Genomic DNA, 12,545 nt, shown 5'->3' with positions numbered 1-12,545 from the left:
GAGTGAAAAAATCTCTGCAAAGTTTCAAAGCACAAAGTTCTTCTCTATATCAGTGTTTCTGAACTCCCTGAAACACCTCCATTGTAGTCTTGAGTTTCTCCCGGGAATGAACAAGTCACAATATTCCTCATTTAAATAATTCATACGCAGATTAAAGGGGCAGGGCCTGGTTGAGTTAGTTAGTGGTGTGTTAAACTGGTGGTTATGGTAAGGGGCGGGACATTTCCCAAACACACTCGAAGCACTTGACCAATCAGAAAACACTGATCCAGCCGACCAATCAGAGCACAGTGTAGGAAAAAGTAGGCGTGTTTGCTTTGCTTTACATTGTTACAATGTTTCCTTGAGATTCTGTCTGTGAGTTTGAGTGAGTGAGTCACTGTCTGCTATTCTTGTGTGTAGGGATGGGACGATTACCGGTTTCACTATAAACCACGATAAAATGTACGGACGGTTAGTAATATCGTTTAAAATTTAATTATCATTAAAACCGTGTTTGATTATCGCGATTTTTGATCCTGTTCAGCCAGCAACAGTCTGACGCAGGCGCAGCGCGCAATGTTGTTGTTTTTTTATTCAAGAAGGAATTGCGGAAGGCAGTGACAGCGCTCGGGAGACAAAAACGTACAAAACAATCGTTCAGAAAAGATGATCACAACAATATTATCAAACTCTGTAAACAATAAATCAACTCTGATTTAATTTTCAATCGGAGACGCAAGACGGCAAGTTGTATTTGAATGAAACGAGAGAGCGCGTCCGTTGCGATACATGGTGGTCTGCCCAGATGAAGAATACAAGACAGTGCAAATGAACTGGTAAGTTAGTTCCATGAGACTTTTATAGATGTTTTCTCTCAGTTAAACACACTCTTCACATACATGTCGAAGAGCGAATGATAAAAGGGAAAAGAAAACACGCTACAAATCAAAGATGAAGTAAACACATTATAATAAAACAACGGTCAGAGCGGTCATCTTCCTCTATGCGCGAGCAATCTCACTCTCACTGTGCGTGCGCTCTCACATAAAAACAGCATGCATACAATAACGTACGCCATATAAGAAGTTATCTTAAAGGCACATCAACATTCATGTCATGAACACTACTTGACACTATGTGGCCGTTACAATGGATGTGCGCAGTGTTGTGTTGCTATTGACGACCGTCATTATAAGGAAGGAAATGCCACAGAATAGAATCTTGCTTTAAAAAGTGCATAGAGCTGCTTGTTTTATTTGTTGTTTGTTGATTTTCAAATATAAAACTTGTTGAAATGTCTTCAGTGTGATCCTCAACTCTTTATGAACACTTTCAACTCGTTTTAACAAAACCGTGATAATATTGATAACCGTGATAATTTTGGTCACTATAATCGTGATATTAAATTTTCATACCGTCCCATCCCTACTTGTGTGTGTGTGAGTGTGTGTGTGTATGTGTGTGTGAAATAAAATATCACCTCTCTGAGTAAGACACAGTGCTGGTGTCTTCCTTTAGGTCCTGATATCATCACAAGGGTGCCGACAGGACGAATGAACAAGTCTTTGATCATGATTTAGCCAAAAGTGTTGGACAGCATAGAAAAAATGTGCTCTTTTCTGCTTGAGGGTTTTGTACCACACTTTTCAGTCATGAATAATATAAAAGTCGTCTTATGCAAACTGGAGTTTGGAATATTTGCATTCTGTATCGAATGTGTTTTAAGCTGATTTTATTCTCAGAGCACAAAATAAAAGCATAAAAAACATCATAATTCAACTATATCTTTGTGTCTCAGTATAACTTATGCATGGTGTGAGCATAAATATGATCTTTTTTTTTATTTCAAGTCACCTTTATTTATAAAGAGATTTTTACAAAACAGATTGTTTTAAAGCAGCTTTACAGAGATAACAGGAAAATAATGCAACAAAGATGTATTTCTGCTGTACAGCAGATCTAGAAGAAAATATCCAAAAAAATACCAAGTAAGATGGTTCATTTCTGTTGTAAACAAGTTATTAATTTAGTTCATTTATCTATACAGCCGCTCTGGAGAAAACAGTTCAGTTCTCATAATGCAGGAGATCAATTATATTGCCCCAACTAAACTGTATTCGAGTAGTAAACAAAACTTCAGAACTGTTTGTTGTTGCATACTCTTTCAAATACTATTGTAATAAGCTGTGTGCTATATTCCAGTTCTGTCACATTTACAAATCAGAAATGATCATCTGAAGTGATTCATCAAAAGAAATCCAAATTGAAATTGAATGGCAAAAAGTTCAAAAGGAATGAAAAATAGATCTTACACTCTCACACATTAATTTCTTCAGGATTCTGTTGCAGATGATAATGCTTCACCACCCCCCCCCCCCCCCATGCCTTTTCCTCTCATCTAATATCCAGTCGGTCTCTTTGAAGAAGAGTTTGCACTTCCCTGTCAAACAGAAGCTTGATAATGCTGCATCTTCTTCTCTCTGATCACTGCGCTGCCCTTCTCCATTACCAACAGAGGCTTGTTTTAGCTTATCATTAGCGTGATTCTGACAATATTAAGACACATTTGTGAACAAAAAGTATGGAAAATCCAATTTAACCCTGTAAAGCCTGATGTATCTTTAAAAAAAAAAAAGATCAGTTCATTGTAACTTCAGATGAAAAAGTTTGCATGCATTTTTTATGTTTTATATCATATTCAATGCATCAGCCTTTTATGGCTCATATCGTATGAAATAGTGAGAATGTGGAGAAAAAATAAAAGAGCAAAATTTTACAATTTGCTGCAGATGCTGATATTTGTGTGGACAAAAATAAATTCTGATGCTTGTCATGTAAATCAGTGAGATCTTTATAACAGTACAGCAGATACTTGCATAAAATGCATATAAATATCAGTATCTGCCAATAATGTCTTAGTAAGATGATATTTAAATGCTTAGTTTATGATCAAAGCTCTGTAGTTTTAAAACATATAATGCAATGCAATACAATGATGAATAAGAGATGAACAAATAAACCTTCCTCAAAAGCCTGATCATCATATTTGAGACTCACATTTGAACATGATTTTTCTAAAAAATTAGGTATTGATAATCAAGAAAACCGAGTTGCTTCAGTCCAGTAAGTGTTCATCTTGAAATATTAGTAACTATATAAAAGTTACTGTTATGTTCACTCTTTTTCTTTTTCTTTTTTTTTACATTTACACCCAAAGGCCTTTTACATGCTAAAAAGTCTAAACTATCAATCAGACGACAGAAGGACTGTATGCGACAGGTTTATCAGCAAAGTTTTGATCATGTTAGAGGCCCTAGAAATTTGCATATCAAATATGATACAGTAGGCTTTATATAGGGTTAAACTAGCTGTGTTTTACACATGACAGTGAACAAAAATTCTTAATTGGTATTGATGGTTCCAGGACAAACCTTTAACATCCATTGCATAAAAGATTCTTTATAGTGGAAAAAAGGGTTATTTAGCCAAAAAATTGTTCATTGCTCCTTTATTTTTAAGTGTAATTGTTGTGTTTTGGTGTGTAAGAGTGAGATGTGTTGTGTTTAACCGTGTCTCTCGGTCCTCAGGTCATGCTGGCGGCGTCCTATTGGTCCCTGCTGGCTCCTGCTATCGAGATGGCCGAGGAATCTGGGAAATATGGGGACTTCGCGTTCCTCCCTGTCGCTGTGGGGTTTACACTGGGAGCTCTGTTTGTGTACATTGCAGACCTGATGATGCCTGTTCTGGTGAGCTTTATTTGCAGAGCACTTCTGTGGTATAATCCGTTCCAATATACGGTAGAAACAATAATATTACTAGATTAGGTCGAGTCACCTTCATTTATACAGCGCTTTTAACAATATAGACTGTTTCAAAGCAGCTTTACAGTGATAATATGAAATTACAGTAACAGAGATTGTTTAGGCTTTACAGCAGCTCTAGAATAAAGTTATTGTCCAGATAAAGTTAGTTTTGATTGATTCACTTCCGTTGCAAAGATCATTAGTTATTAACTTACACAACGCAGTTTTAACTGAAAACCCTTAATGCGCTCCGGTCTGATTAAAAGTAGTGATTAGTTTCTGCAAATCTGAGAATCGGTTATAAGCAACAATTTTGATTACTTTTCACAGAAATTGTTCACAGAAACAGAAACCAGGTTGCATGAAGTTAAATGTTTTTGTTCAGTATGTATACAAATGAACATTGCTTATTACTAATATATAAATTGGTATATTGATAAGTTTGATTTCATTCTTACATGAAGTTGTTTAGTGTAAAACTTTATATATTTTTTATATTATATATATGGAAATTGATTCTGACAGCTAAACACAAGATATTGTTGATTTGACACCATACTGACTGCGCCGCACATATGCTTCAGTTGTGAACTTGTGACTTGTAAAAATATAATGCGGCTGGTTTAACATAAGCATCTTTCTTTATTGATGTGTAAATGTCATCTACACTCTCTTGGCTCACAGATTAACAGCTTGTAGCTATCACACTAGCATATATTATTCCATTATTAATATATCCGTGAACCCATTAGCCCCTGCTGTTGTTGAGACATGAGGATGAGAACTAGCTAGAATTTCCTCATTTCTTTTTCATTAAGCATGTGTGAAAACTAATAGTAGCAAGCTTGTCAGGTGGCCTTAAAGGCACAATATGTATCTTTTTTGCTTTAAAAATAGCAAAAATCACTATATCTATGTTATATATTTTTTATAGTTGTGTACTTACATTATCCCGACTGTTTCCAACAACTTTCAAACCAGGAGAAATTTTTATTTAATTCGAAGACACGGCACGTTTCTTTATTTCCGTTTTGTCGCAGTCAATGGCGTCATATCCGCGTTGTCCCTGGTTTCCGCTCGTGCTGCCATGGTAACCAGAGCTATGAACCAGAGCCGCCTGATAGTAACCAAGACGACAGACGTGGACCACTGTAGTTCGCAATGTCTATCTGCACGCTGTTGTTGTTTCGTTCAAACATTATGGACCATGGCAAGCAGACTTTGGATAAAAAAGGAGAACTAAAACGAGAATCAATATCAGCGCGGTGTTTTCGAGATGCCTAGAGCTCCCATAGACAGTATATAAACGAAAGCTCCACGTCCGAGACTTCGACCGCTCCTACATGTACTTTATTAAACAGGTGAGCACATTTACATAAAACTAATCAATGTTTTATACTTCAACAATGATAAAATGTTAGAATATGATCTGTATGTTATTCTAATGTTGATCTAGCTTACTGCTAGTCTCATACAGACAGACTAACACATACATTTCAACACATTCAAATGCAGTTTAGTGTGCTAGTGTAATGTTAGACCAAGTGAAACAGCGCTGCGTTACCTCACAAGTTTTATTTGTCTAATAAACTGACCTGTGAGTAGTAATTCAGCACTCGCGTGTAGTTCGGTAGAATGAAATGTCCATAACTGCTATTCCTTTTATATCCGCTGGACTCGCGTCGCGTGTGGAGGTGATAGCTGTCTCTTAGCAATCCCGAACTGCTTCATATCACAGTCATGATAAAAACATCAATGTATTCAGTCATCCATAAACATTATTAGATCGGTCGGCTTGATGTTGACGACAAGATCCATAATTCTTAGCAAATGTTGCGTCATCAAACTACGCCTTTGTTATTGTAAATAGGTTAGCGACCCCTAGTGGAGAAAAAATTCCATACTGTACGTTTAACCTCAAAACCTAAAGTGATAGCACACACACACACACACACACACACACACTTTATTAATTAGGGATGTAGAATATGGTCATGGAGAATAAGGCATTAATATGTGCTTTATAAGTACTAATAAACAGCCAATATCCTAGTTATATGCATGTTAATAAGCAACTAGTTCATAGTGAGAAACAAATAGTCCTTTAAAATACTAAATTCATTTAGAAATACCAGATCTTTTTTTTTTAGCATAATTTATCTTGTAACTTGTTCCAATCAAATTATAACTATAAATAAATTATAACTAAATGCCCATTTAAGCCGGGCACACACTTAACGAGTGTTAGGCCGATTATTAATGTAATTTGATACTTTCGACTGATCATGCACCAAGTCAGAGACAGTTTCGTTCAGTCGGTGTTCACAGTTGGTGTGTTCAGTTCAGTCTTAGACTGTTTCAGCTAGTTGTTAAGTGTGTCCCCGGCATTACCTGTGTTTGTTTGGACTTTTGGGATGTTTAAAAGACAATAATCTTTTGAATGAAGACCATAATTCTTTACACCTTTTTTAATGATATGCTGCTGTAAGTAAGAGGGAAGCAAACCCAAAATAATTTTATATATAAATGTGTATCAGTGCATGAGTCTACGGGATGACAACGCAGGCCATCCAACCCGAGAGTACAGTAAACAATGATGGATTTGAATTTTAGGCCACAATAATTTATTAGTATGATGTAGAGTCTCCTTTTGCGGCCAATACAGAATCAGTTGACAGATGCAAGTCCTGCGCAGCGGCCAGAGGGATTGAGCCGTTCCTTTCCAGAACAGCAGCCAAGTCACAATGTCATGATGCTGGTGGCCTTCCTTCCTTCCTTCCTTCCTTCCTTCCTTCCTTCCTTCCTTCCTTCCTTCTTTCCTTCCTCTTTGCTTTTTCCTCTTCTTGTTTGTTTCCTTTTCTCCTTCCTTTTCACTTTTTCCTCTTCCTGTTCATTTCCTTTATTCCATCTTTGACATTTCCTTCCTTCCTTCCTTCCTTCCTTCCTTCCTTCCTTCCTTCCTTCCTTCCTTCCTTCCTTCCTTCCTTCCTTCCTTCCTTCCTCTTTGCTTTTTCCTCTTCCTGTTCATTTCCTTTATTCCATCTTTGACATTTCCTTCCTTCCTTCCTTCCTTCCTTCCTTCCTTCCTTCCTTCCTTCCTTCCTTCCTTCCTTCCTTCCTTCCTTCCTTCCTTCCTCTTTGCTTTTTCCTCTTCCTGTTCATTTCCTTTATTCCATCTTTGACATTTCCTTCCTTCCTTCCTTCCTTCCTTCCTTCCTTCCTTCCTTCCTTCCTTCCTTCCTCTTTGCTTTTTCCTCTTCCTGTTCATTTCCTTTATTCCATCTTTGACATTTCCTTCCTTCCTTCCTTCCTTCCTTCCTTCCTTCCTTCCTTCCTTCCTTCCTTCCTTCCTTCCTTCCTTCCTCTTTGCTTTTCCTCTTCCTGTTCATTTCCTTTATTCCATCTTTGAGATTTCCTTCCTTTGTCGTCTTCTCTTTTTTCCTCTTCCTCTTCCTGATCCATCCATCCATCCATCCATCCATCCATCCATCCATCCATCCATCCATCCATCCATCCATCCATCCATCCATTTCACTTTTTCCTCTTCCTGGTCATTTCCTTTACTCCATCTTTGAGACTTCCTTCCTTTGTCATCTTCTCTTTTTTCCTCTTCCTGTATCCAGTAGGTCCAGTAATGCTGGTGGAGGAAAACGTTTTCTGACTCACTTCTCCAAAACACCCCAAAATGGCTCAATAATACTCAGATCTGGTGACAGTGCAGGCCTTGGGAGATCAACTTCACTTCCATGTTCATCAAACCATTCTGTCACAACTCTGCTGTGTGTATTAGTGCATTATCATCCTGATACACGACACCCCCTTTTCTTTCAACCATTAGGTGTACAAGGTCTTTCACCTAAATTTTGGTCTTCACACAAAGACATTGAACAGTATTAAGTCATACGGATCATTTTTATGATACTTTTATGGAGCTTTTGCGTCATTTGGCTTGAAAATCCTTTTGGTTCCAGGGTGAACTGTTCCTTTAAACTGTGCTCTTGGCACATAGACAATGCTGGTTGAATATAGTGACACTGCAATCAGTTTGAAATACATGCGCAGGGTCTCCGGTCGAACCCCCTCCTCGTGTTTGGACAGCTGGTGTAGTCACTTTTACTGGCACTGTTGGCAAACACTTTGACCGAAAGAGCGTGAGATGATGCCAACCCAGCAACCCCCAGTGAAGTAATTACCATGGCTCCGGTCCAAAGACGCGTATCACACACCGTTTATCCTCCCTCGACACACAACGCCATTTCCCACGTTCTCTATTGTTGCCCTGCTCCTCGTCCCCAGGTTGTGTGACTGAACACCTGTCTAAAGGCCAAGCTGTCGCAGGATTGAGTGTCTGGAAAACTCAAACCGGTTGGACTTTGTTACACATAGACAAATCTTTTGCTACTTTGTTACTCTGATTAGTTGCCCATTTACAATGGACAAAGTTGGCAGTTTGCACTTGAGATATTTTATGGGTAAAATGGTGTAATGGTTTTGTTCTGAGAGCTGGACTCGCTGTAATCTCTGGTGGAACAATGTGCACATCAAACCAGTGTCAGAAACTCTTGGGTCTCTTGAGTAGTTGTTTACTGAGGTTAAGAGAAAGTAGAAACCCATCTGTGTGTTGCTATCTTTTATGTCTGTATGGGCTGTTGCATTCTGGGAATTCAGTAAAGTGAGGAATGCCAGTAACCTGGATGTGATCTCGTCCAAGTGCTGAGATCATTGACTTTCTTTCACTCAAGCCTTTTTAATGCCACACAGTGTTGATTTGATTTCCTCCTGTTTCCATCCATCCATCCATCCATCCATCCAATTATTATTCCCTTTTCTCTTCTTTCTTCCATCGCCATCTTATTATTATTCCCTTTTCTCCTCTTCTTCCATCCATCGCCATCTTATTATTGTTCCTTCCTTCCTTCCTTCCTTCCTTCCTGTTCCTTTCTTTCCTCCTTTATTTTTATCTTCATGTTTCTCATCCTGTTCCTCTGTCAATCCTTCCTTCATCATCCTTTTCCTCTTTTTCTCCATTTTCATTTCCTTGCCTTCATTTGTCCCTTCTCTTTCTCTTTCTCTTTCTCTTTCTCTTTCTCTTTCTCTTTCTCTTTCTCTTTCTCTTTCTGTGTTCTTTTTTTCTTTCCCTCTCCTCCCTACTTTCCCTCCTTTGTTCCATTTTCTTCTTTTTCCTTGTCCATCCGTCCATCCATCCATCCATCCATCCATCCATCCATCCATCCATCCATCCATCCATCCATCCATCCTTCCATCCATCCTTCCTTCCTTCCTTCCTTCCTTCCTTCCTTCCTTCCTTCCTTCCTTCCTTCCTTCCTTCCTTCCTTCCTTCCTTCCTTCCTTCCTTCCTTCCTTGTCATCATCTTCTTATGGTTTCCCTTCCTCTTCCTCTCCTTTTACTTCATCTTCTTCTTTCTCCATTTTGAATGTTCTCATTCTCTTTCCCCCCTTTCCTTTCTTCTTTCTTCATTGTTTTCTTCCTGTTTTTTGTTGATTTTATCCCAACTACAGTCAAAAGGTGAAGTTTGAATGGCAAGTGTTAGGTCTGGGTATGAACTGAAGGGATGGCACATGCTATATCTCATTACCCCATGTGTTAACCTGCCCTTATCTTTCCTCATTAGCGTCTCAAAGGCTATTTTCTCTTGTCAGCCTCACGGGTCCCATTATAATGCAAATTAGTGTATTATTTTTTCGCTTCATTTGCTGCCGGCGTGCTGGTCTGGACGCTGCTCAGTTTCTGCATTTTATAGCCGTTAGAGCAACACTCCACTTTTAATGGCTCTCCCAAAATACACACTGCTTATTTGATTTCTCTCTCATGTTGTATGATGGATGGTAGCCATGTATTTTGATTATTGATCCATAAGGCTGGGAAAAAAAAAAATGTTTTGTTTGAAAATGACCGTCCAGAGCCTTGAGCACAACAGAACACCATAAATACAATCACATTCATCACATTTAGAATTTTATTTTCCCTAAAATTGTATAAAATAAATGCTTTTGCACACACACACACACACACACACACACACACACACACACACACACACACAGTTTCATGGTCAGTAAAATAAATAATGGCCGAGACATTTTCTTAAATCAGCCGCTAAAAGCAAAAATCCAATTATTTCACTCCTGCTCACAGATGTGTGTAAGCCTGTTTATCGGTCCAAATGGGGGTTTCCGCCAGAACGAGTGAAGGTCTCTGCGTGTTACTGTCTTTCCGCGTGGCAAAGTAATTTAATTCCATTTTAAGCTTTTATCTGACTCCATTTTATATCTGACTCCATTTTATCACGACCTCGAATTTAAGTTAGATTGCCAATTGGTTATTGGTCAATTATATAATAGTTTAGCAATACATTTGATTGTTCTATTTAACTCTTTACTTATATTTTACCCTTTCATATTAGGAAGCCATGTTGCTCAGAGGTCCTCACACCTTGTTTTGCTATATTCCTGAGATCGGTCGCATTCACATTTACACAATCAAAGATACTTTGGTATAGCCCCCGTGATTGCATACACTTGAATATAACGTAATGTTTACTTCAGGCAGAGGTATGGCCACTACTACAGATATATGTCAACCAATATTACTTCTCTTATAATAGCTTTGGTTTTGCCATGCCGTGGTTTCCCATGCACACTTATCTAAAGTAACATTAAATTAAAACAGAGGTAAGACACACCCAGATTTAGGTTGGTCAAACAGCACTTTTGCTGCCCTAAACGTAAATTCACTTCTTGTCTTTGCAAAACACGTACACTTGAATTAGTGCCAAATATTAGTCGGTAACATACGAATCCTTTTAATCTACTTGGAAAAAACAATTTCAGAGTCAGTTAGAATAAAATAAAATGTAACAATTTATTATGTCAGGTACATTTATTATGCCAATTTCATAATCCGTTCGAAGATAATAAATACAAAACATCAAATGCTCTGAAATAAAGAGAAAAGATGTGAACCTGACATTAGAAAATACATGATGGACTCTGTGAAAATACATCACAGACTAATTTGAGTTACAAATCACCCCGAGCCTCTTGTTGCAATTCAATATATATATCCAGACCAAGACAGACACTTCTTTCACATGGAAACATTTGCTAACAATGGGAGTTTGCATTCAGAGTTTACACCCTTTGAGAGCAGCCTGGCACCCTCCTCTGTGTGCGAGTTATCTCTAAACTCTTAAAAACTTTACTAACTTTTGTGTAACTTCTTTGGGAATGAGACCTCTGTACCAGTCGCACTGAGACATTTCAAATGATACCAAACATGTATAATTACTTATTGTACACATTTAACATTGCATAGGTTTTTAGTGAGTTTTAGGTGAGGAGGAGCAGAGATGACGAGACTGTAGAAGTGAGGTGTGAGCTGCACTGTGTGTGCGTCTCGGATGATGCTGATACATATGCAAGAGAGAGTTCAAATGTTAATTCTCAGGAGAGCCTTTTGCTTTCTCGCGGGGTAGCCCAGACTTACTGGCACCCGCCTTACATGTGCAATTAAAATTGTTTCATCTGACTGCATCAAAGAGAGAGCAGACGGGAGAATACAGCATCCTCAAATTGCAACCCTTGAGTCCTCATCTTGGCAGTCTGCATAGCTTTACTGCTCACACTTAATCTCATTGCTCATACATATTCTTTCTGTAATAGGGCCCTATGAAAATGTGGACAGAATCCAGTCATAAAATCCATATCATAATTTACTGATAATGTGTTATGTCACGGAATCCTGGAATCTTCAGAGCTGAGAGTTCGCTTCACTATTTAATTTGATTAAAAACGTCTTCACTACAACCTACCAAAATGAAAACTTGAATAAATTGTCACTAATACATTACTGTTGTACACTACAATGTACCTCTCAAAGGAATAATAATTTTAAAATAATAGTAGTAGCAAAAATAATAATAATAATAATAATAATAATAATGCAATTATTAAAATTTCTTATTTAAGGAATATAAAAATTAAGGAATATCAAAATTTTTCTTCCATGCTTTAATTTTAACAGTAACCTATTTTGCAGCACTTTGTTTGCCTAAAAATACATTTTCTTTTGATTAAATTTCAAAAGATTAATTAAATATTTAATGCTTTCATTTGATAACCTTTTGTGATAATAAATTTGTATTCAATTATAAATCCAGAAAAAATAAAACATTTCACTATAGAAATTTTAATTAACTATTAAATGTAAAGTTTTATGAATTGATTAGACATTTTTGATTATTAAAATTTTATTTAACCCCTAAAAAACTGAATTTGGGAAAAAAATCTTATAGATTTTATAGGGCCCCAAAACATGTAATATTTTTTTGTTCAATTATTTATGTTTCTTGATTTCAATGAATTAGACATGCTTTTTGATTACTAAAATTTAATTGAACCATTAAAATGGAATGCAAAAAAACTTGGACAGAATTTAGAGAAAAATTAAAACAATTTTAAAATAAAAACAATAAAAAAAAACACAGATTTCGAAGGGCCCAAAAATAAAATTTTTATTGAGCTGTTAATAATTTGTTGTTAAAATGAAATCTAGAAAAAAATTGAATTCATAGAAAAATACAAACAAATGTTATGGGGCATATACTGTAATGACATGAGTGTATAGATTGTCACTCTCTCCTTTTATTCATTTATCCATCTTCGATAAGGATCTTTGTGTGAGGTAGAGAATCACTTCAGTCCATGTCTTGGAGTGTGTCTTCAGTGTTGTGATATCTT

The 12,545-nt window shown here is 37.1% G+C and overlaps 1 protein-coding gene across 2 annotated transcripts in view; it reads left to right on the top strand.

Moving 5' to 3' along the window:
• slc39a11 (solute carrier family 39, member 11) overlaps positions 1 to 12,545 on the top strand; it is a 150,812-nt gene that overhangs the window by 12,290 nt on the left and 125,977 nt on the right. For both annotated transcript variants that reach the window (XM_084136058.1, XM_084136057.1), the window contains exon 4: positions 3,570 to 3,728. In XM_084136058.1, coding sequence (XP_083992184.1) covers positions 3,570 to 3,728 — 159 coding nt within the window. The remainder of the gene's footprint in view (positions 1 to 3,569; positions 3,729 to 12,545) is intronic.

This window comes from Abramis brama (assembly GCF_963993115.1).
Source record: "Abramis brama genome assembly, chromosome: 14".
Classification (NCBI taxonomy): domain Eukaryota; kingdom Metazoa; phylum Chordata; class Actinopteri; order Cypriniformes; family Leuciscidae; genus Abramis; species Abramis brama.
Note: the sequence above shows the minus strand (reverse complement) of the source record. Positions and strands in the feature narration are given on the sequence as shown.